Genomic DNA, 20,510 nt, shown 5'->3' with positions numbered 1-20,510 from the left:
CTCAGAATTTTATGACACCAAGACGCTATTAGTCACAAACAGAAAGCAAAGCCTATAGGTTTACCTTCTTCTTGCGATTTCCGCTCTCACGCTGCACTGCCTTCATCAGATGCACCAGCCGGTCCACAAACGTCTGCTGTGCCGCCAGCAACGAGCGCATCACTCTGACCGACTTATCACCCTGAAGGGGTTCAACGGGAAGGAAAATCAGTTGTATGCAGCATAATGACCAGGGTCTCTTTACCAGCATGGGCAATCTTTATTTATTCTAATAGCTTCAAACTTCAATACAAACTGTAATTGAAAAAGATGAATTATCTTGATTCAGAAATGAGAAACCTGCTATCTTAGCTAAATCCCACCAACTCTTCCTGTTATCTTAAACACAACCAACTCTTCAATAGTTGAAAGATTATCTGAGTCTTCAGTGAATACCAGAGTCTACCAAAAACAGCACTTTTTTTTCACATATAACCATGTGGCAAGATAGAATTCATTCTCTCAAAATGCACTCACTGATTGATTCAATAAATATCTGGACACTTATTTATGTGTCTTCAGAAATTTGCTAAGGATATGGAAGAAACAATATTATCTTAAAGGACTAAAAAATCTACCCAGAAAAGGTAAAGTCCTCAAACAGCAACATATCCCATGCTTGCTTAATAAAAGTCATAAGAACAAAATGCTATAAAGACTTATGTTAGAGATCTCTAGTTCATAAAATATTATAAAATATTTTATAATATTTTATAATATTTTTCTCATTTAATCTTCTAATATTTGTAGCTGGGCAAATATTAGCAACCTCATTTTGAAGATGAGAAAGTTTGAGTTCAGAGGAACTGAGATTTCTTCAGAGTGACGAATATAAGTGACAGGACTGAGGACCAACTAACTGCTTATTTGCTCATCAGTTTGATGCAGAGACAATCTGAGCTCTGAAAACTACATAAAAGTTTAGTCTCCAAGAGTTCAATAAGAGATGCTTTAAATATTTTATAACAGGAAGCATTAAACAAAGATAAAAGATGCTATCAAGTAAAATATTTCCATAAAGCACAGATTAATGTGAGTTTTCTTTTCATTGTCCACACACCCTCTGCTGGCTGAACTGTGACAGTGCTTTAAGAGTCACATAAACACCAAGGGAAAAGTGGCTTTATGTATCTCTAAAAATTGTTTAATAAAAGAAAAGGTATGTTATATACAACGTATCTGCAGTACAACCATTAGCTGTAATAAAGCCACTGCCAAATTCTAGGAATGTGACTAGTTTCGGAAATAAAAAGAGTAAACGGAGATAGAAATAAAAAGGCATCCCTAGCTGGTGTAGCTCAATGGATTGAGCAAGTTGGGCTTGTGAACTAAAGGGTTACTGGTTCAATTCCCAGTCAGGGCACAGGACTGGGTTGTGGGCCAGGTCCCCAGTAGGAGACACAAGAGAGGCAGCCACAGACTGATGTTTCTCTCCCTGTCTTTCTCCTTCCCTTCCCCCCTTTCTAAAAAATAAGTAAAATAAAATTAAAAAAGAAATAAAAAGGCAAAGCTTTGAGGTATTTTTGTTCCATGTTTAAGTTCACTTCATTAAATCAGGGATCAACAATCTTTCCATAAAGGGCCAATGAATAAATTCTTTAGTCCTGTTGGCCTCTATGGTCCTACTGTTCAACTGTTACTGTGGAGCAAAACTGGCCACAAACAATACGGAAATAAAAAGCACGACTAGGTCCCGGGAACACTTGACTTATCAACACTGAAGTTTGAATTTCACATAATTTTCCTCTATCACAACAACATATTATTTTTCTTTCGACTTTTTTCAACCATTTGAAAATATAAAAAAACATTTTTAGCTCGGAGGACATACCAAGACAGGCACCAGGCTATATCTGGGCCATGCACGGTTTGTCGACCCCTACATTAAACGATTACCTTCAGCAAAGCTTGGCTGAATCGTCTCATTACATTCAAGTACATCTCATGGGTCTTTGGATCTCTCTGCTGAGTATCTTGATCTTCACATTCCACTATCACATACCTTAAAAACACGTTCAGTCACACAAATCATGTGAAATGAAGCTCAGATTCATTTTGTAAATATTTATGTCTTTCCATTAAGAGATTAATTCACATCTGCACAAACAAGTGTGTGGGAGAAATGAGATACTCTATCATCACTCTTTTAAAAGCAGAAATAGAAGAAGAAACAACACATACGACCATCTGCAAAAGGTAAATTAGTAACAGTAATGTTTTAATTTGCATAATAGCCTAGATTTTCTAAAAATTTTGGTATGAAAACATTTTCTCCTTTCTTTATAAAGTACAGACAGCATTAATTTTCAACTGGTGTGTCAGAAGAAATTTTAAAACATGCAGTACCTGACTATTTGGTCAGGGGCACTGACCCCTTTTTCCTTAGATTGTCAAAAATATGACAACAGCCAACACAACAACAGTCATGTGGTATAAATGAAAATCAAAATTATACTTATTTTTTGTCTGATCAGCAAAAAATATATTTTTTGGCGTGCTGCAGAATTATGGTGATTAGTTTACGTGTGCCACAAGATTGAAAGAGGTTGAGACTCGCTGACATACAGCCTTAACACTTTCGGAAATCATCTAAGCTCACACATCTACCAAGTAACTCAAGATCAAGAATATTTCCACAATCCACGTTACCATCTGAAGCTATTTCCTTCATTAACATTTTTCTGAAAGATGAATAAAATTTGAAATTGATTTTTCCTTTCCCATCTAAACTCCCTATTTCTAAAGAATCTATATATAACCTTAAATTTTTCTATCATAACAACATTGTGGTCCTAGAGAGATAAAGATATTAATCAATCATATAAGCAATGCTCAAAGATTACATTTTAGAGCTCCTCTAATCCAGTAGTTCTGTTTTTTTTTAAGTACAGTCAACACAGCGTACTGTATTTGTTTCAGGTGTACAGCACAGCAATTCAACAAAGTGATCACAATGACAATTCTAGCAACATGCCACCATACAGTACTCCAGTATTAATGCCTATATTTCCTGAGCTGAACAGGGCATCCCCACAACATTTATAACTGCACACTGATACCTCATAATCCCCTCTCACCTTTTTCACCCATCCCTTCCATTCTCTTCCCCTCTGCCAGTTGTGTGTTCTCTGTTATGTATGAGTTGTTTTGCTTGCTCACTTGTTTTGACCTTCAGATTCCACATATAAGTGAAATCATACGGTATCTGTCTTTCTTTGACTTAGTTCACCTAGCATAATACTAAGTCAGCAGCTGCCAACCTTGCTGGCACCAGTTTTTCCAAGGATGGGGGTTGTGGGGAGCTGGGGATGGAGCTGAGGCATGGGGGGCAGTCAGGAAGTGAAGCTCCTCAGGCAAGGTTCAATTGCTCACCACCTCTCACCTCCTGCTGTGTGGGCTGGGGGTGGGGGTGGGGGTGGGGGTGGGGGAGAGGAATGGGTGGAGACAGGGGGAACAGATCAGGTGAGCTTCCCTGGAGGCCAGGTTCCTAATGGGCCACAGAAAGGTACTGGTCCTCGAACTGCGGGCTGGGAACCCTTGCTATAAATGTATCTATGTTGTTGCAAATAGAAAGATCCACTCTTTTTTGTGGCCAAGTAATATTCCATCGTGTCTCTGTCTCTATCTCTACAGACACACAATCTCTGAATCCATTCATCTGTTGATGAATATCTTGGTTGCTTCCATATCTTAGCTACTATAAATAACGTAATGAACACAGGGGTACATATATCTTTTCTAATTAGTGTTTTTGATTTTTGGATAGATACACAGAAGTAGTTATAGTTTTAATTTTTTGACAAACCTCCACACTGTTTCCTGTAGTGACTGCACCAATTAGCAATTGCACTAATAGTGCTCAGGGCTTCCACCACAACTTTGTACACATGGCCATATGAGTGCACACGGATGCGTAACACAAAATAAGTTTCCCATTTTTTTCTTTCAATGACAAATGCTAGACTGTGAACCTTTAAGTTGATTTCAATGGATTATAATGTACAAGGTGTTTCCAGAAAATATCCAGCCATGTACTATGAAAAACAGAGACATTTATTGAAGAAGATATCAGATACAAGAAACATTACACATAGGACTATGACACCTCAGCTCCTACAAAGTAATGACCTTCTTGAGGCAATATGGTTCATTGATAGTAGTTTAAATCATGTCATTAGCAACTAAAGTACAATATTCCTTCTGCTTTGGTAGCAGAAGCTGTAATATAAATTTTGCCACAACATGTTTCATGCCAAGACCCTGCATCAAAATCATGGACGTATTAGTTTCTGGAATCCCCAGATCAGCATCTAGTTCTCACACTGTCAGTTGCTGATCTTTGTTGATTGCAGCTTCTATACACTCAACATCGTCAGGTGCTCTGCTTGTTCTGCTTTTCTTCCAGAACGTGGGTCACTTTCAGCAGATTCTCGACCATCTGTGATGTGTTTGTGCCACACTGTTACTTGCACTGCACTCATTGCATTGTCCCCGAAACCCTTCTGAATCATCTGAATAGTTTCCACAGAGGAATGTTCAAGCTTAATGCAAAATTTGACGCAGGTGTGTTGCTTTACTAGCTCAGTCATCTTGAATGTGACAGCCACACAGTACACAGGTTCACTCAGTGGTGTCTACAATCCTCACTGACTATAACAGTGAAGTTGTCATTGTTCACTCATGTGCATTCCAGTCCACTCTCCTTGGCTACCAGGTTATTCAATGTCATGCAAACTGTTTTGATTTTTTATTGATATGGATATTTTGAGTATATTGGTTGTCTTCCACTATTGGCTTCTAGTGGGTAGAGGCCAGGGGCACAGCTAAATATCTTCTAATGCCTAAGACAGCCCCACAGCAAAGAATTATTTGGCCAAAATGTCAACAGTACCACAAAACTTCGCAAACCACTTTTGACACATTGGATCACAGCACCTTCTCCATACACAGCACAAATCTTTGTGTTTCAGTTGCATTTTTCCTTTCTTGAAATATTAAAGTATAATACACTAAAAATGTTTGTATCTTTTTCCATCTTTAATATTAAAATGGCTCCACAAAAATTCACCAATTTATCTTCTTTATTGCACTCTGATATAGCTGTCACAGTACAATCTAACAAAATTGTTTCAAAAGAAGTTAAAGACAACTAAATGCTTCTAGAGTCATAGTTTGGAAAAACAAAGTATGACACAGTTTGCATTAAACAAACTTTTTGGCCAAACCCATAGTCTGAAAATCACAGATCCAGAACAACTTGCTTGTTTTATCAACAGTGAAACTTAAGAGGGGTTTGTGTTTTGCCCATGGTGGTGCAATCAGTTAATTTTAGAGCTAAAGCCAGAACACAGGCGTCTGGGCCTCCAGGTCAGAATTCTTTCTGCTCTACGAAGCTTACTCTCACCACATTGTTTTATTTTAAAGGCCACAAGAAACTTTTCAACCTCGTTCACTGATGGTGGTTCACAAATCTCAAGTCACAGCCACCTATTTCCTTTGTACTATTTCTGGGAACCAGTTGTATGTGGCCACGTAGAAGGTAAGTTTCATGAGAGCCAAGAGCTTACCTGCTTGTTCACACTATACGCTCTATACTTTCATGCCCAGCTCATAATATTCAATATATTATTGTTGGCTGAATACGTGACTCCAATCTCAAGGATTTAAGCATTCTCTCAAAGTTGGTAATTTTCAAATACGAATATGCATCCCTTTTAACACACCTACAGTTTGACTTTGTGTTTCGTCAGGCGGCCTGCTTCCACACTCACCGACCCTAATCTTCAAGCAGCAGGCCCCCTTCCAAAGACATTGCTTGTCATTTTAAAATAAATCTGCATGAGACTGAAGTTACCACACTAAATGAGTTATTTTTCTATCCCTGTTGAAGATACTATGAATATTCCAGACATCTGGGCTGTGAATTCTCATGTAGCATGATTTGTAAATGCAAGTTTTCTCAAAGGTCAGGGGGAAATATAAACGTATGAATCATCTGAATATAAGAAAGGAGAGATGAGGTTGTACACAAAGTAGAGAATACAGGTTCTAACTAAAGCTGTCAGCGACACTTTGTGTTTAATCTGTGGTCTGTGCACCGAGACCAGGTGGCATCAGGCCCTGCTGCCTCCTCCCTACAAAATGCCTCTTCCATGGTCTGCACAGCCAGCCCGTCTGGATTCCACCAGCGGATCTCTCACCTGGCCTCTTCAACTCCAACAAGAAACCTCTGTATTGCCCAATACAATCACTCTAAATTTTTCTCTTCCCAACTACCTTTATCATGTCCCACTTACAGTAACAAAAACATCAATGGTTCCCTCTTTTCCACTACTTTAAAAGTTTCTGGCCCAAACTCCCGGTTCACACTTGCTCCATGTCCGACTGTCCGCATTCACACTCCAGTGAGGTCAGTCCCCTAACAGCCCTCTGTGCTTTGGCTCAGGCTGCAGCACTGCCCAGGACCCCTTCCTGTCTCCACCGCTGCACGTCCTACCCATCCTTCCAACGCGTCTGCCTCCTTCAGGAAGTCTTCACGAGGCTCAACAACCTCCTTCTCCTCCCAGAAGAGCCACCGCCTTTCACACGCCTTGTGCTGATCATTTTCTCTTACTTATCACGATCTGACAGAAATAGTTCCCAGAGTTTCATAACCTAGAATTTTCCGTGAAGTGGTAAGAGGAGCTACACTACGACACTATATGCACCATGTCAAGTTCCCAACAGGAGTTCTAAACCCCAAACTCACGGCATTCTTGAATCCAGAAAGCCTTCTAGAGTCACAGGAAACACAACTAGTTAAAATAAAAGTAAGTACAATTAAATTAAATTAAAAATTCAGTTTCTCAGTCATACTACATACATTTCAACCACTCAGGGAACATACATGCAACACTGTAAATTATTTCCAGCATTGCAGAAAGTTTTATTGGACAGCTGTGTTCTAGGCGAACAGGCTAAGAACAGTTAAGATAAACTCTTATTTCCTAGTCACAGCAACCACAGTGTTTGGTCATTTCAGGACACTACCTAAGAATGCCAAACAGACAGTAATTCTAAACTATAAAACTGTCGATATGGCCCTGTTCAAATCCACTCTATATCCTTTTCCCTTTAAAGTACTTGACTATCTGTATGACCTCCCTACCTTCGTATTTTCCTGTGTGTTTATGCAACAAACTTATTGCCAAATGAGCAACACAGATGACCACGTTGCACAGGCTCCCTTGCTCTGCTCAGGTTTTCCTGACCACCGGGTGACCACAATGGCTACAGAGTCAGAGTGACTAAGGGTACAGACCCATGCTCATGATACAGGTTTAAGTATCACACTCTCTCAAAGTCATTCAAGTCCAACGTTCTGTGGCAAAGAGAAAGTCCATATAAAATAAAAATAGCAGTGCCATTTCCAAATATAAAGGGAAATTATAAATCAAGACAAGAAATGTAGATTGGAATCATTTCTCCATTCTCTCTTCAGAGCTGTAAGCCAGACTCCACGAAGCCTTCCAAGGTATATTCCCTTGTCATCTGTCATCTCGAAGTAGAAAGGCCCACAACCTGTCTGGCCCCCACTTGTAAGATGGTATCAGTGGGCTAGCTGTTTCCTGGTGATTTTGTTTTGTGGGGTAAATAAACTTTATTACTTTGAAAGGTCGTAAAAGTTATTGAAAAACATGTCAAAGCATCCAAAGTTTACTTTTAATTTCAACACGCTGGAACAGCTGTAAAAATAAAACACTGAAACGATTTATAGATCCTGATGCCCGACACTTAGCAGATCCCAGACTAACTCCCCTCTGTGGCTTAAAAGGTTGACACTATTCATTTTAAGAGGACTGTCTGCACAACAATAGGCCCCAAAGGATTCAGCTACAGCTAAAATCCCATTTGAATCACTGGAAAGGGAACAAATGAAAAAAGGAAATTCAAAATGTTCAAAAGAAAACAGAACAATTAAAATTTGTATCTCAGTGCATTTGCTGTAATAGACTAAGCTTAGAGTGACATTTAAATTGTTACATTTGATTAATACCTTTATACTATTCTATCACTATTCAAAGGGAGAGAATAATCATTGTAAACCAACTATTTGAAATCATTTCCCATATCCACACCTAGAGTCACAAAATCACTGCCTACCAAAGTCAGAAGTCCACATCAATAGCTTTCCCCCCTGCGAGTTTTTCTGAGTTTATAATATGCAGACTGTAAATACGGAAAAAACAATTACTCCTTAGAGAATAGACACAGCACACTATTGCTTCAATAACTCAGAGACACAGTGGAAAACCACAAATCAAATCTAAGTTTGATGGAATGTTTATAAGACTGGGAGCTGGGGCGGCACTTTGTTTATTATCTACGAAGAGAACAAATTGGCCTTTCTGAACAGAAACTGTTGCCTTGTTAGAAATTGCTCATCTATTAGATTTCCTACTGTTCAGTTGCTTTCAGAATTGTTTGAAATCTCTTCCTACTTGAAATAAGAGATCAAAGATTCTATCACAGCTTATTTTGTGTCTTACAGTGAAATCTGTTCTACAGTCGAATCTAAAGAATACATAATTGTAAAACACCACAGATCAGTATATCCACAGAGCTCTTATAATAGTAACTACTCTAGACTTTAAATTCTGAGCCAGAAAATATTTTTGCAAGAAAATAAAAATACCTATAAAGAAATTCTTAGTAAATGATATAATATGCAATATAAATTTAAAATACCTAAGAGGCTTACAAGAACTTACTTAAAAACATGACAACATGCCTATATTTTTATATCCTTTTAAATATTTACCTACATTTGCATGAAAAAATCTTTTTCCTAACACCAGTGAATTAGACATGCAGTTAAGAATTCAGACTGGAATATGGAGAACATTAGGAAGCAAGAGGTTGCATTAAAAGGAAATAGTCGCTATTTGGTAATATGAGAACGTCTAAGTAAATATTTCAAAGTAAAAATGGTGATTAACAACCAGCCAAAACATTTTGTGGGCATATTTTCAAGGGCATACTGAAATTTACTGTGAGGGAAATATAGTTTTATTACATTAAACTGCTAAAGTAAAAGCAAGAACTATTTTTCTTCCCACTAAGGCCAACAGGAAGAAAAAACCCACAGAGCCCAAAGGGGGTAAAAATGACAGATTCAGTTAAGATAACTGATAGCACTTTTATTATTTATAAAGAGAACCGTAAAGGCTGAAACTAAGCAATCATTTGTTGTTTATGTAAATCGTGGACATAAACCTGTGTTTGTAAAGAGCGCTTTAATTCAGTTACCTATTTACTGGCTACCCGGGCAGTATCCGCAATGGCATTAGGTCTAGAAAGTGCAAGAATGAAGTTAAGGCTTAATCTGACCAATTGGACAGTTTTTTAAAAATCAGTGTAAAACAGGAAAGCATTTTTAAAAATTCTGTCATTGAGCTCAAAATGCCTCATTTTTTCCTAAAAAATAATGAGCTTTCAGAATGAATATCTACTCACTTGTACTGGTTCGGTAAACATAGTACATTGAGCAGTAAGACATGATCAGAGATCAGTTCAATGGTTAAAAAATACCTCGTATGTCAGGAAGTTCTCAATGTTCTCCCTGATGTACAGCAGGCTCCAGGTGGGGCTGAGCAGCGGGCTCGTCCCCGTTTGCCAGGTAAAACCGGGTAAGGCTTCCTCGTCATAGTGTTTAATCCCACGGCTAGTTTTTTTTTTTTTTTATTGAACTACAGTATTTCTCTGCAGCTTCAGTTTCTTGCCCTTTACAATGTAGAATGCTGCGACAGATAAAGGGAACCATGCTTCATACTAATCGTGTCTCAGTCAATTAGCCTCCCTGTGCCTTAGTCTCTTTCCTTGAACTCGACAGACCTGTAAAATACAGGTCTTCATGCGTGCCCAATTTAACTGCACAGGCACAGATGAGAAAAGGTCACTGAAAATACTCTTCAAAGGGCAAAGTACTAGAGAAATGATCGAATCCTAGTGCTGGTTGTATCAAGTTCAATCATTTCATGCCTCTGCCTCAGTTTCATCTATAAAACAAATAACTTCAAATCCCCACTCCTCATTTCTGTATGATTCCAATGTTTTTGTAAATAATGAGAAACACACACTGCTAGGGGACTGGGAAGTATCAAACTGCTTAGATACCACAAAAGGCAAACAGATACCAAACTGAAAAAAATCTCACTACTTTACCCAATAATTTCACCTTAGATACTGAAAAGTTAGTAAAAGCAAGAGAAACGGCGGTGCTAACAAACATTTCCATGAACACAACTGTAAGGAAAACAGCTAGATACATAAGGTATGATTGCTCATATCTTCATTTAAACTGACTTTATGTGTATAGCGTGGGGGGAAAATGTTCTCAAGATTGGTAAGAAAATAAACAAAAAATTATTCTCACGTACCAGTATAAATAATTAGCCAGTGTTGAGTTTTTGCAGGCTCTTGATATCAAGAAGGTGCAGAGATCTTGCTGAAAGAATTAAAAGAAATGTTTATATGTTAAATTATCATCTGCTATTAACAAGGAGAAAATAGGAAAGAATCTACATCTGCCCATCAGTTTTCGTCTAAACATCTTAGGTCACAGATCTGATTCCAGGCATCCATGTGTCCCTCTATCCCCCCATCAAATATTTATTCTCACCCAGGCTATACTAAGAGGTAAGTGTGTCATGGTTCAGGGTTCCTTGTCTACTGAAAGCTTAACGTTCAGTGTAGAAGACAGGCGTTACCGAAACAGTCACAGAAATAATGTAGATTGGGAAGTGAGCAAAGGTAATGCGGACCTGATATTTAGGCGAGACCAAAATGACACCGTTTACACAGGCCCAATGTGGCTAAAACAGCGGACTCTCAAGTACAGGAGGTGGAAAAGACAGGCAAAGGACGGGGTATGCAAGCCCTTTAAGGTCAAAGTACTGGGTACGATTTCTTTTTCAAAGCAATGGATACTCAACAGAAAGTCTTAAGAGAGTGAGATGATCCGATTTATGTTTTATGAAAATGACTTCAGTTACAGACCTGACATCAGAAGTCCAGAAGACTGAATGGTGAAAGTGAAAGACAGATTTTTAAAACATACATCAGAAGTACAATTACTAGGAATTGCTGATAAAGAGGACGTAGGCAGAAAAAAATGGAATTGGCAGTGACTCCCAAATTAATGGGTTGATTTGTTACATCACAGATGAAAATGGGCTAGAATGCAGAGAAAGGGAGTTATATTTTGAAATGACTGTCAGATATGCAAACGGCATCAATTAAGTTGATCATCTGGATATATGAATCTCAAAGTTCAGGTGAGAGAAATGCACTAGAAATATAAATTTGCATTTCTCATTACTTCCTAGGGCAAGGGTATACATTGAGAATAGAAGAAGACCCTGAGGAACATTCGAGTATCAAGCAGTGGAGAAAAAGTACAAAGGAAAGAGAAGGAACAGCAAACGAGAAGAGGAAAACGGGATGTATGGAGTCGTGTAAACCATAAGAGCAGCTAGTTTTTTTGAGGGAGTGTTTTACTTTGCTGAATACTGCTCAGACGAACTAAAAACTACACACAGCCACAAACATCAAAGTCATTTATGAGTTTAGCAAAGTAAGTTTTGATATAGTGATGGGATGCAAAGCCAGAATGGCGTGCTAAAGACTTGAAGACAAGTAGAAAGGAAGGAGAGAGTTAGGGTACAAAGAACTCCTGGGAGAAACTTGCTCATGAAGCAAAGTAAAAAAATAAGGTGCTATTTTGAGGGATGTAGTGTCAAGGAAGAATTTATTTTGTGTTTTCCTTTCTGAATGTTTAAGATGGGAGGTATTAACACATATTTGAACACTTCTACCAGGAAAAGAAGACAGCATACCTTTAGAGAGAGTTGTATTTCTGCTGGGTAAGAAAACATAAGGAAAGGATGGGAAGCGAGTCACGTCTGGAAATCTGGCGATGAGAAATTGGGACGATTTTTTGCCTAGTGGTCTCTACTTGTTTACATTAAGGCTGAGGCAGACTGTCCTCCGGAGACTGGGAGATGGTGCATAAAGCACAGAGAGTAGGAGAGGAATGAGGGAGTCACCGCAAAGAAGGGGCAGCAACGCAACCAGAGGAAAGTAAGATGGCAGACCGAGCTGTGCTCGTGAATGCACAAGGACGCCAACGTGGGGCTGTGTTCTTTTCTTCAGCAGCGTCCTGGCACAGATGAGGTAAGTATCTGCTTTATTGAGAGTTAAGATTTGGCCAGGGGAACTGAAGGTACTAATAGAAAAATGATTAAAACAATGTGGCATGGAATAAAAGCTATATTCAGAGAAAAGCAAATATTTAAGGGGGATGATAAACAAAGAAAGGGTGGAAATCGATGCATTAGAAGTTTCAATGCAATAGTGGTACTTATGAAAGTTAAGGTAGAGCTAGTAAGAGGTTGTTATTACAAAGCAGACATGTCAGTACTTTCAGAGGTGGCAAGAATTTTACCTCCAATTTTAGAGCTAAAACCTGAGCACTTTGGTATAAAAGTGCTACATTTAAGAGCCCAGTAAGAAAACCCCTCAATTAGAAAGCCAGTATGTAATGTTGAATTAGTGAATTCAACAAGCAGAATGAATCTAGGCCTAAAGTTTTTCTTCGACTATATGAGAAAGATACTATACTCTTATACAGTGATATAAAATTTAAATAGAAAACATGTATTTGACACTATGTTTTTTTTCATTAAAAATTATTTACATAGCATAAATAGGGAAGTCTTACATTTAAAAACAGCTGTAAAATAGGAAACACATACTGTAAAATTTGTAACTCATTTTGGATGAACAATATTTTAAAATTTTAAAACAAAAGTGTTCTTTAGGCAAAAGTGACCTCATAATGAAGTTCAGAGATATTAAAAATGGTGAATAAGGATACAAGTGCCTCTAAATAGTTATTGATTGTGTACAATAATATTATCCAATTTGGCTCTGGCTGGCATAGCTCAGTGGATTGAGCGCGGGCTGCAAACCAAAGGGTTGCAGGTTCGATTCCCAGTCAGGGCAAGTGCCTGGGTTGGGAGCCAGGTCCCCAGTGGGGGCCACATGAGAGGCAACCACACATTGATGTTTCTCTCTCTTCCTCCCTCCCTTCCCCTCTCTAAAGATAAATAAATAAAAATCTTTAAAAAATATTATCCAACTTGGGGTTTAAATAAGATAGAACTAAATCAATGAATAAACATCACATACAAGTAGAGTACAGTTTTAGAAAAGAACAATACTGATTACTTGAGATTTAAAGTTAAGAACAGATATTAAAATGTCTACAATAACCAGCAATAGAATTGATATAGACCCCTAAGCTGGGGATAGAGATGGAAGGAAGAGAACCAGCCAAACACAGAAAAGAAAAAAAAAATTAAAAGTACCACATGAGATAATGAAATAATACAACTATAATTCTAATCGCAATAAAAATAAATGGGGTAAAAAATTCTAGTTGAAAGACAAGGGTGTTAAACTTGATTAAAACAATAAAAGCTAGTTATACATTTTTAAGAGATAAACCTTAAAAAAGGCACAAAATATTGAAAGGAAAGAACTAAAAAAGCACAGCAGTGAATACTAATCAATACGAAGCTCTAGTAATATCAGACAAACCAGACTTTGACAAAAATCATAATTAGATATAAAGAGGGCTAATAAACAGTGAGAAAAGATTCATTACTTGAACATCCCTAATAAAATAGCTTCAAAGTATTTAAAGCAAACACCGACAGAAATATAAAGAGAATATGATAATTTCACCATTATATACAGGTAAATTTTACCCTAATTCTTTAACAGATCAAGACATTTAAAAAAATCAGGAAGGGTACAGAAGCTTACTCAAGTGACATATAAACAATGATGTACTCCAAAAGTGGGGAATATGCCCTCTATTCAAGATTCCATGGAATTTATTAAAAATGACCATATTTGGGCAATGAGCTTAACTGAGTTTCTATTTTTTAACCTTTGGCCAGACATGCTTAGTGGTTTCCTGAAACTCCAAGAGAAACAGGGAAGGAAAAGTCAAGCAAACAAGGCACACTCCTCAGGTGTGGGGGAGGAGACAAGAAAGTTCTCTGTAAAGATAACAAGAGGGAATTCAGCTTTGCTGGGTATCACCCAGATATCCCTAAAAAGCCTACAGATGTCTTACAGGTGACTGCTGCGGATGCAGTATTATCAGTCTATTCCAGGTAGGGGAAAGGGAGGAGGGGTGCAACTGGTGGAAGGGAGTAAAGGGGGGAAAATTGGGACAACTGTAAAAGCATAAATGATAAAATATTTTTAACATAATAGTAATTCCTACTGATTTCTGGATTACCCGCACCCTCTAAGGAACTATTGAGCTGAAAAAAGGTAAAACAACTTAAACGGCATAGTCACTGATACGTAAACAGAAATGATCATCAGTCAAAACAGAAATGCAGTATCAGAAATATATAAAAACTTCCCTGGCTGGTGTGGTTCAGTGGATTGAGTGCCAGCTTGTGAACCAGAGGGTCATAGGTTTAGTTCCTGGCTGAGGCCCCAGCTGGGGGGTGTGTGGGAGGTGACCAATCAATGTTTCTATAGCACACTGCACTGATGCTTCTCTCCCTGTCTTTCTCACTCCCTTCCCCCTCTCTAAAAAATAAATAGCATCTCAAAATATATATAAAGCCTATTTATTTTTTAGCCTAAAAATTGTGAGTGATAGGTAGTTTGCAAAACTCTCTACTAAACACTGGATTTCAGAATCCGATCGCCTCTTCACCATTTTTAACGTAAACCACACTGGTTCAGGCCACCAATAAATCCCACCTGGGTTGTTTCAATGACTTCCAAGTGGACGTCATTGGAGACCACGGCCGCCAGGGCCCAGCATGACTGTCTCCTGCCCTTTCTCTGAGTCACTCTTCTGCCATGCTCACATTTGCTCAGTCCCAGAGCCAGTACACTGGCTCTGCTTCTCAACACCTAAGCTCTGGTTTTAGGGCCTCCGTCCGCGCTGCTCCCTCCGCCTGAAATGCTCTTCCCAGATCACCACGCGGCTGTTGCCTGACCTGCCTCATCTCTATAAAGATGGCACTTCCCCAGACAGGCCTTTACTGACTAACCTTTTTGAAATTGCAATGAACCCCGCCCCAACACTCCCTGTTATCCTTCTCTGATTAAGTTTTCTCCACGGAAAATAAATATTATCTCTTATATTACATATGAATATTATTGACTATTATCTGCCCAAACACAAGAATGTAAGTCAATGTGAAAACAAAGATTATGACTATACCATGCCCAGGACCTAGGAATAGTTTCTAGTAAATAATAACAGCTCAAAAAATAAGTGTGAACGAGTGAATTACTGAATCAATTCATCAGCACCTTAGCTCTCTGCAAGGGCAAAACAACTAAACTGGAGCTGAATGGTTGTTTAAAGGGCTCCGCCAAGCATTCTACAACCTTGTAGTTTAAAGTTCCTGTTTCGGTATTTTCTATTACATCAAAAGGTTAAGACAGCATACACACTTTGGTTAACAGTTACTAGTGAAAACAAGAGTCTTTCAATCATCAACAGTAACTTACACATTTTGACTAAATGTAATACATATACTGAATATGTTAAAAAAATCAACTGACCTTTCTAATGTCAAACGTGTTTTAAGCAGGAGTATGGAAGATTCTTCTCAAATTAGAAGCCTTAGAAATTCAACAGAACATACTAATGCTTCTGCAAACACAGTTCCAAATATACTTTTCAGAGCAGCACCAGCCAATAGGCCTGTTTTACCTCAAAAGTTAGCCTATTTATCTAAAAGGATTTAATTCTTCTATGAGTTAAAAACAGTTTTGTAATGTATTAGCCTTAGAATCAAAGCCATACATTTCCACAATGTAATCACAAACACCGACAATTACAGTAATGTTCGTGGACATGTTAGCAATAAATATTCTGAGTTTCTTTAATAAAATATTTAAGCCAGCTTATTTTCACATTGCATATGAGTCCATTTATATACCCAAAGCACCCATAAAATGCCTCAAATTGATGATCATCTGGTACTTTTTGCTGAGAGGAAAAGTCATAAATATGCATCATAAAGCAAGTTATTTAATAAAGTAGCAATATTTGGTTTATTAATCAAAATCGATGTTTTAAAAACCACCATAAAACGTGTATCTGGTAGGATTTCACCTCCGGGAAACTTGAAAAGCTCTGAACTCACCTCCAAAGTTTCACCGTCTGAACCCTCCTTCGTTTTAGACGCAGGAGGAGGGGAAGACACTGGAGGCAGAGGACTGCTTATAATCTGGGAGCTGGAAAAACAACAGGAGAAGTCACCGATATGAAACCTATTCAGTCCGGAAGAGAAGACACACATTTTTTTTTAAAGCACGGTTCACCTCAACTGTGTCAGGATAATGTACAACTTCCTAAAGCGTGTTCTGTGCTACACTAGGGTCACACTGTTCTTTGGAAACGAAGCTCCGTAGTCCGAGAACACAGGTAAGAGCCTCTTGGGGATGTATGTGCAAGTCTGCATATGACGGCATAATTTTTTTTTAAGCCCATTTTACTTTAATTGAGCATTTCAGCATTTCTTAAACAAATCTGTCCAAAAGACCACCCCTACCTACTTGATTATCTTTAAAAAAATTCGCAAATTAGTGACCAGCAAACCATGATTTGGGAAATACTGGGTTACAGTTTATACCCTACCATAAAATCTTAAGCAGACTCCTAAAGACCATTCTGTGTGGCATGAAGTAAGGAGGAGGGTAAGTGAGCGTGACTACGGACTGAAGGCCTCCACTGGACAGTAGGAGAAAATGCAAGGGGTCTCTTCTCTTAACAACAAAAATATAGAAAGCAGCCCAGAAAAGAAAAAAGTGTATTCTCATGTTTTTCAGTCCTTCCTCAAATGAAACACAAAAGATAAAAACAGCATTATCACAAAAAATTCAGAAATATAACCTTGAACCCATGTGATAATTGAAATAATTGGCCTGATTCAGAGAATCGGATTTCTAAATTTCATTTGGTCATTAACAACTCTCATGACCTTTCACAAAACACTTGATACCATTGGGCCTCAAAGTTCTCACCCAAATGTTCCTATTCATCTCAAAAATTTTAAGATTTTTATGGAAAGCACAATGGCAAAGTATAAAGAGCAGGGAATCTGGAGTCATATCCACCATTTGCAAGTCATACAGAGTTTGGGCCACTTACTTAACTTCTACTTAAGTCTTTGACACCTAAATGTGGGGTATGAATCCCAGCTCGGTGGATTACTGAGACAAGTCAACTCATGAAGACTACCTCACAGTGTCTGCTGAAGACTGAGTTCTTGTGAGTATTGTTACAAGCTGATTTAATTCAAGTAATATGCCATTCCTTTAGTATAACTACTAAAAAATGTAATCTATGATAAAATACTGGATTTCGCTGATGTGCCCTGTCTTTCATTTTATTTTTGCACTAATAATAAACAGTATTTAACACTCACTGATTCGATTCCCAGTCAAAGCACATGCCTGGGTTGCAGGCCAGTTCCCAGCAGGGGAAGCACGAGAGGCAACCATACATTGATATTCCTTCCCTTCCCCTCTAAAGATAAATAAAATCTTACCAAAAACAACCCACTCACTGAGCACTGTATGTCAGATGTTTTCCTAAATCCTTTATGTGCATTAACTCATCTGATCTTTCAACAACGCTTAAGGATCAGTTATTATTTATATCCCCATTTTTAAGATGACTAATTGGGGACACAGAGAGAATATGGAACTTATACAAATGTACACAGATAGTAAGTGGCAGAGTTAAGATTTTAATTTAGGCAGTTTGACTTCAGAGCCTGCAAACATTTTCCTGTGCTTTGTGGATGCACATGACGTATCACTGGTAAAACCTCAAACTCAGTACCAGCTAGGTCTGGGCCCACCTGGGGAAAATGGAAAAAGACAGTCTGAGAAGGAAGGAAACTGTCAGATCTGACCACACGCCCTCCCCAGATAATCATACCTATCTATTTCTGCAGAGTTTATTCCAGCATTTGACCCGCTCTCTGACACTGAGCCCTGACTATCCTTCTTGGTAGGTTCTAATCCATTCTTTATATCATCAAAATTTTCATATTTGAGAGCTTGGACCAGCTGTAATAGGTACATCAACAAGTCCTGGAAAACAAACAAAAAAGAACATAATATTAGAAAAACAAATGCAGTGTGTTATAGACATAATTTATTCCTAAATACCAAGCTAACAACTCACTTTATCACTTACCAGCTATGTTACCTTGACCCATCACTAGGATACTAACCTTCTGGCGTCTCACTAGGTCCTCATCCATAAACTGGACATAATCCCACAGGCATCAGAAATGAGGTATGAAGATTAAATCAATTAAAAGAAGAGGCTGGCACAGAATACGTGGCCAGTAAATGCCTGATTTAAAGCAGCATTCAAAAAGCAAAGCAAAAAGCAAAAACAAAGCAGGAAAAGGATTGAGACTGTTATTGTCAAACTAAGAAATTACGACAGGATCCCTTTTACAGCAGTAAATCAAGTAACAATATTTTATACCTAAGATTACATAAGAAACTGCAAATTTTCAAGTTTTTTAAGGCTTTATTTCATAATCTTTTCTGGTTAGAATTTTTAAAAGTCTGGCATTCCTTTTATTTTTCCTGAAAACTCAAGTTTTAAAGAATCTGGGTTGTTTCTTAAAGTCCTACAAAATAGGTATTTTAACACTTGTGGTTAAGCAAAATACTTACTTTCCCAACAACTTCCAATAACAATTTGAAGAAAACAAATCCCAAAGCCTAAATTTCCCATGTCTCTTGACTATCGATGGGATAATTAGGTCTGAAAATATCAACAATGTAGCTTTTACTTTTCTGAGTGTCCCCTGACATAAAAATACTCTTTAGGTTTATTATTTAGGATAGAAATATTTCCTGTCTCACTCTATAAATGTGGTTCTTAGCGGTTCCCAATGAGTTTTTAAAGTACCTATTATCTTCCAGTCCCAACTGTCACTCACCCAGTCAGCTCCTCTAAACATGTAACTACCAATTCCATTCGTCTCTTCAGCCCACAAACCAAGGTCACCCTCCCGGAAAAGCGTCATGAGGCCCCCTTTCCTTTCCTATCTGTAATGTACCTACAGCACCTGTAGTTCTACTTGCTTTGCTCTTTGCCTTTTCCACTGTATTATAAACTCCAAGAGGGCAGAGACCACTTTCCAACAACCTATTTCTCCTTCCTTAATAGCACAGTATGTTTTTTCACTATTTTTTCTTATGCTGATATACCCCAAATTTTTATCACTAGCCAAATACTAACAGAGTAATACCCATGATTTCACCACTAAATGATTTTTTCACAAGAAAATTAAATGAGTGCTGAACTGGCTTGTTGATTTCCTATTCAAATATATTAATCGATGTCAGTGGCCAGGGAAATCAAGTGAGTGTACAAAGCACCTCTACAGTGTACTGTGGTTTCTAAAAACTATTTTAATTAGAGCAATAAACATCTGATTTACTATTGTTTTATTTGAAATTTATGGCATCTAACAGCAATAGGCATGGTTCCATGCTTTTTCTAAGAAAAAAAAAAAGAGTGAATTATGGAACAGAAAATTGATACATATATTCAATGACAAGTAACCTTCCTAGGAGGTAGAAGTAATTCAGTTTCATCGATCATCTTCATTACCAAGGCATGCTTCGGAAATGTTGCTGATTGTATCACTGTGTGTACTGTATTTTCTTAATTGCAGAAAAGACTTATCATATGAAATTAAAAAAGCAGCACTGTTATTAAATTCCCCAGGAAGGACAAATTCAGAGAAAACTTTACTCTTTTTAAGTAACTCATCACCATCTGATTTGTTGGTCATCTGGATTCTAGATTCAAACTACACTCCCCTTCATTTGTATGGAAATGAATTAAGTTCAACAGAAAATACGAAGACTGTTTGCTCATTATACAGTCCCATCTTGAAAAACATCAAGTTCCTCCAAGCATGAAGGACATAGCATACAAGTAAAACAAACAAACAAAAAAAAGAAATCGGGTTTCCATCTCAGACAATTCAGTAAGAATTTCCCAAGAGCTATGAAATATTATCTAGATAGTGATCACCATTTTTCTCCAGAAAAAGTTAACTGTAATGCTCTGGGGTGCAAATGCAAAGTCTTTGGGAAAATCACTCACTGACTTCTCATTTCGTACTGAACGGAGAATAACTCTGCATTTACAGTTAGAGACATGGGTTTTGATCCCGACTCACAGCTACATACAACCCACATACCTGTTAAAGTGAAATACTTTCTATTTTTCCTGCACTTTTCAATCACCTTGCCTTTGCTCACACTGCTCTCCTCACCTGGAATGTAAACTCTTGTCCAACTGCGAAAATTCTATTCTTCCTTCGATGCCTCTCAAA

At 37.9% G+C, this 20,510-nt stretch overlaps 1 protein-coding gene across 1 annotated transcript in view; it reads right to left on the bottom strand.

Annotated features, from left to right (window-relative positions):
• The window catches only part of PIK3C3 (phosphatidylinositol 3-kinase catalytic subunit type 3), a 114,662-nt gene that overhangs the window by 48,436 nt on the left and 45,716 nt on the right, over nucleotides 1-20,510 (bottom strand). Inside the window, exons 11-15 of the mRNA XM_037133536.2 lie at nucleotides 18,077-18,231; nucleotides 16,275-16,365; nucleotides 10,458-10,525; nucleotides 1,936-2,041; nucleotides 65-181 (exon numbers count right to left, since the gene is read on the bottom strand). Coding sequence (XP_036989431.1) covers nucleotides 65-181; nucleotides 1,936-2,041; nucleotides 10,458-10,525; nucleotides 16,275-16,365; nucleotides 18,077-18,231 — 537 coding nt within the window. The remainder of the gene's footprint in view (nucleotides 1-64; nucleotides 182-1,935; nucleotides 2,042-10,457; nucleotides 10,526-16,274; nucleotides 16,366-18,076; nucleotides 18,232-20,510) is intronic.

This window comes from Artibeus jamaicensis, unplaced genomic scaffold (genome assembly GCF_021234435.1).
Source record: "Artibeus jamaicensis isolate MK-2021 breed Jamaican fruit bat unplaced genomic scaffold, CSHL_Jam_final contig_354, whole genome shotgun sequence".
NCBI classification, from domain to species: Eukaryota; Metazoa; Chordata; class Mammalia; order Chiroptera; family Phyllostomidae; genus Artibeus; species Artibeus jamaicensis.
Note: the sequence above shows the minus strand (reverse complement) of the source record. Positions and strands in the feature narration are given on the sequence as shown.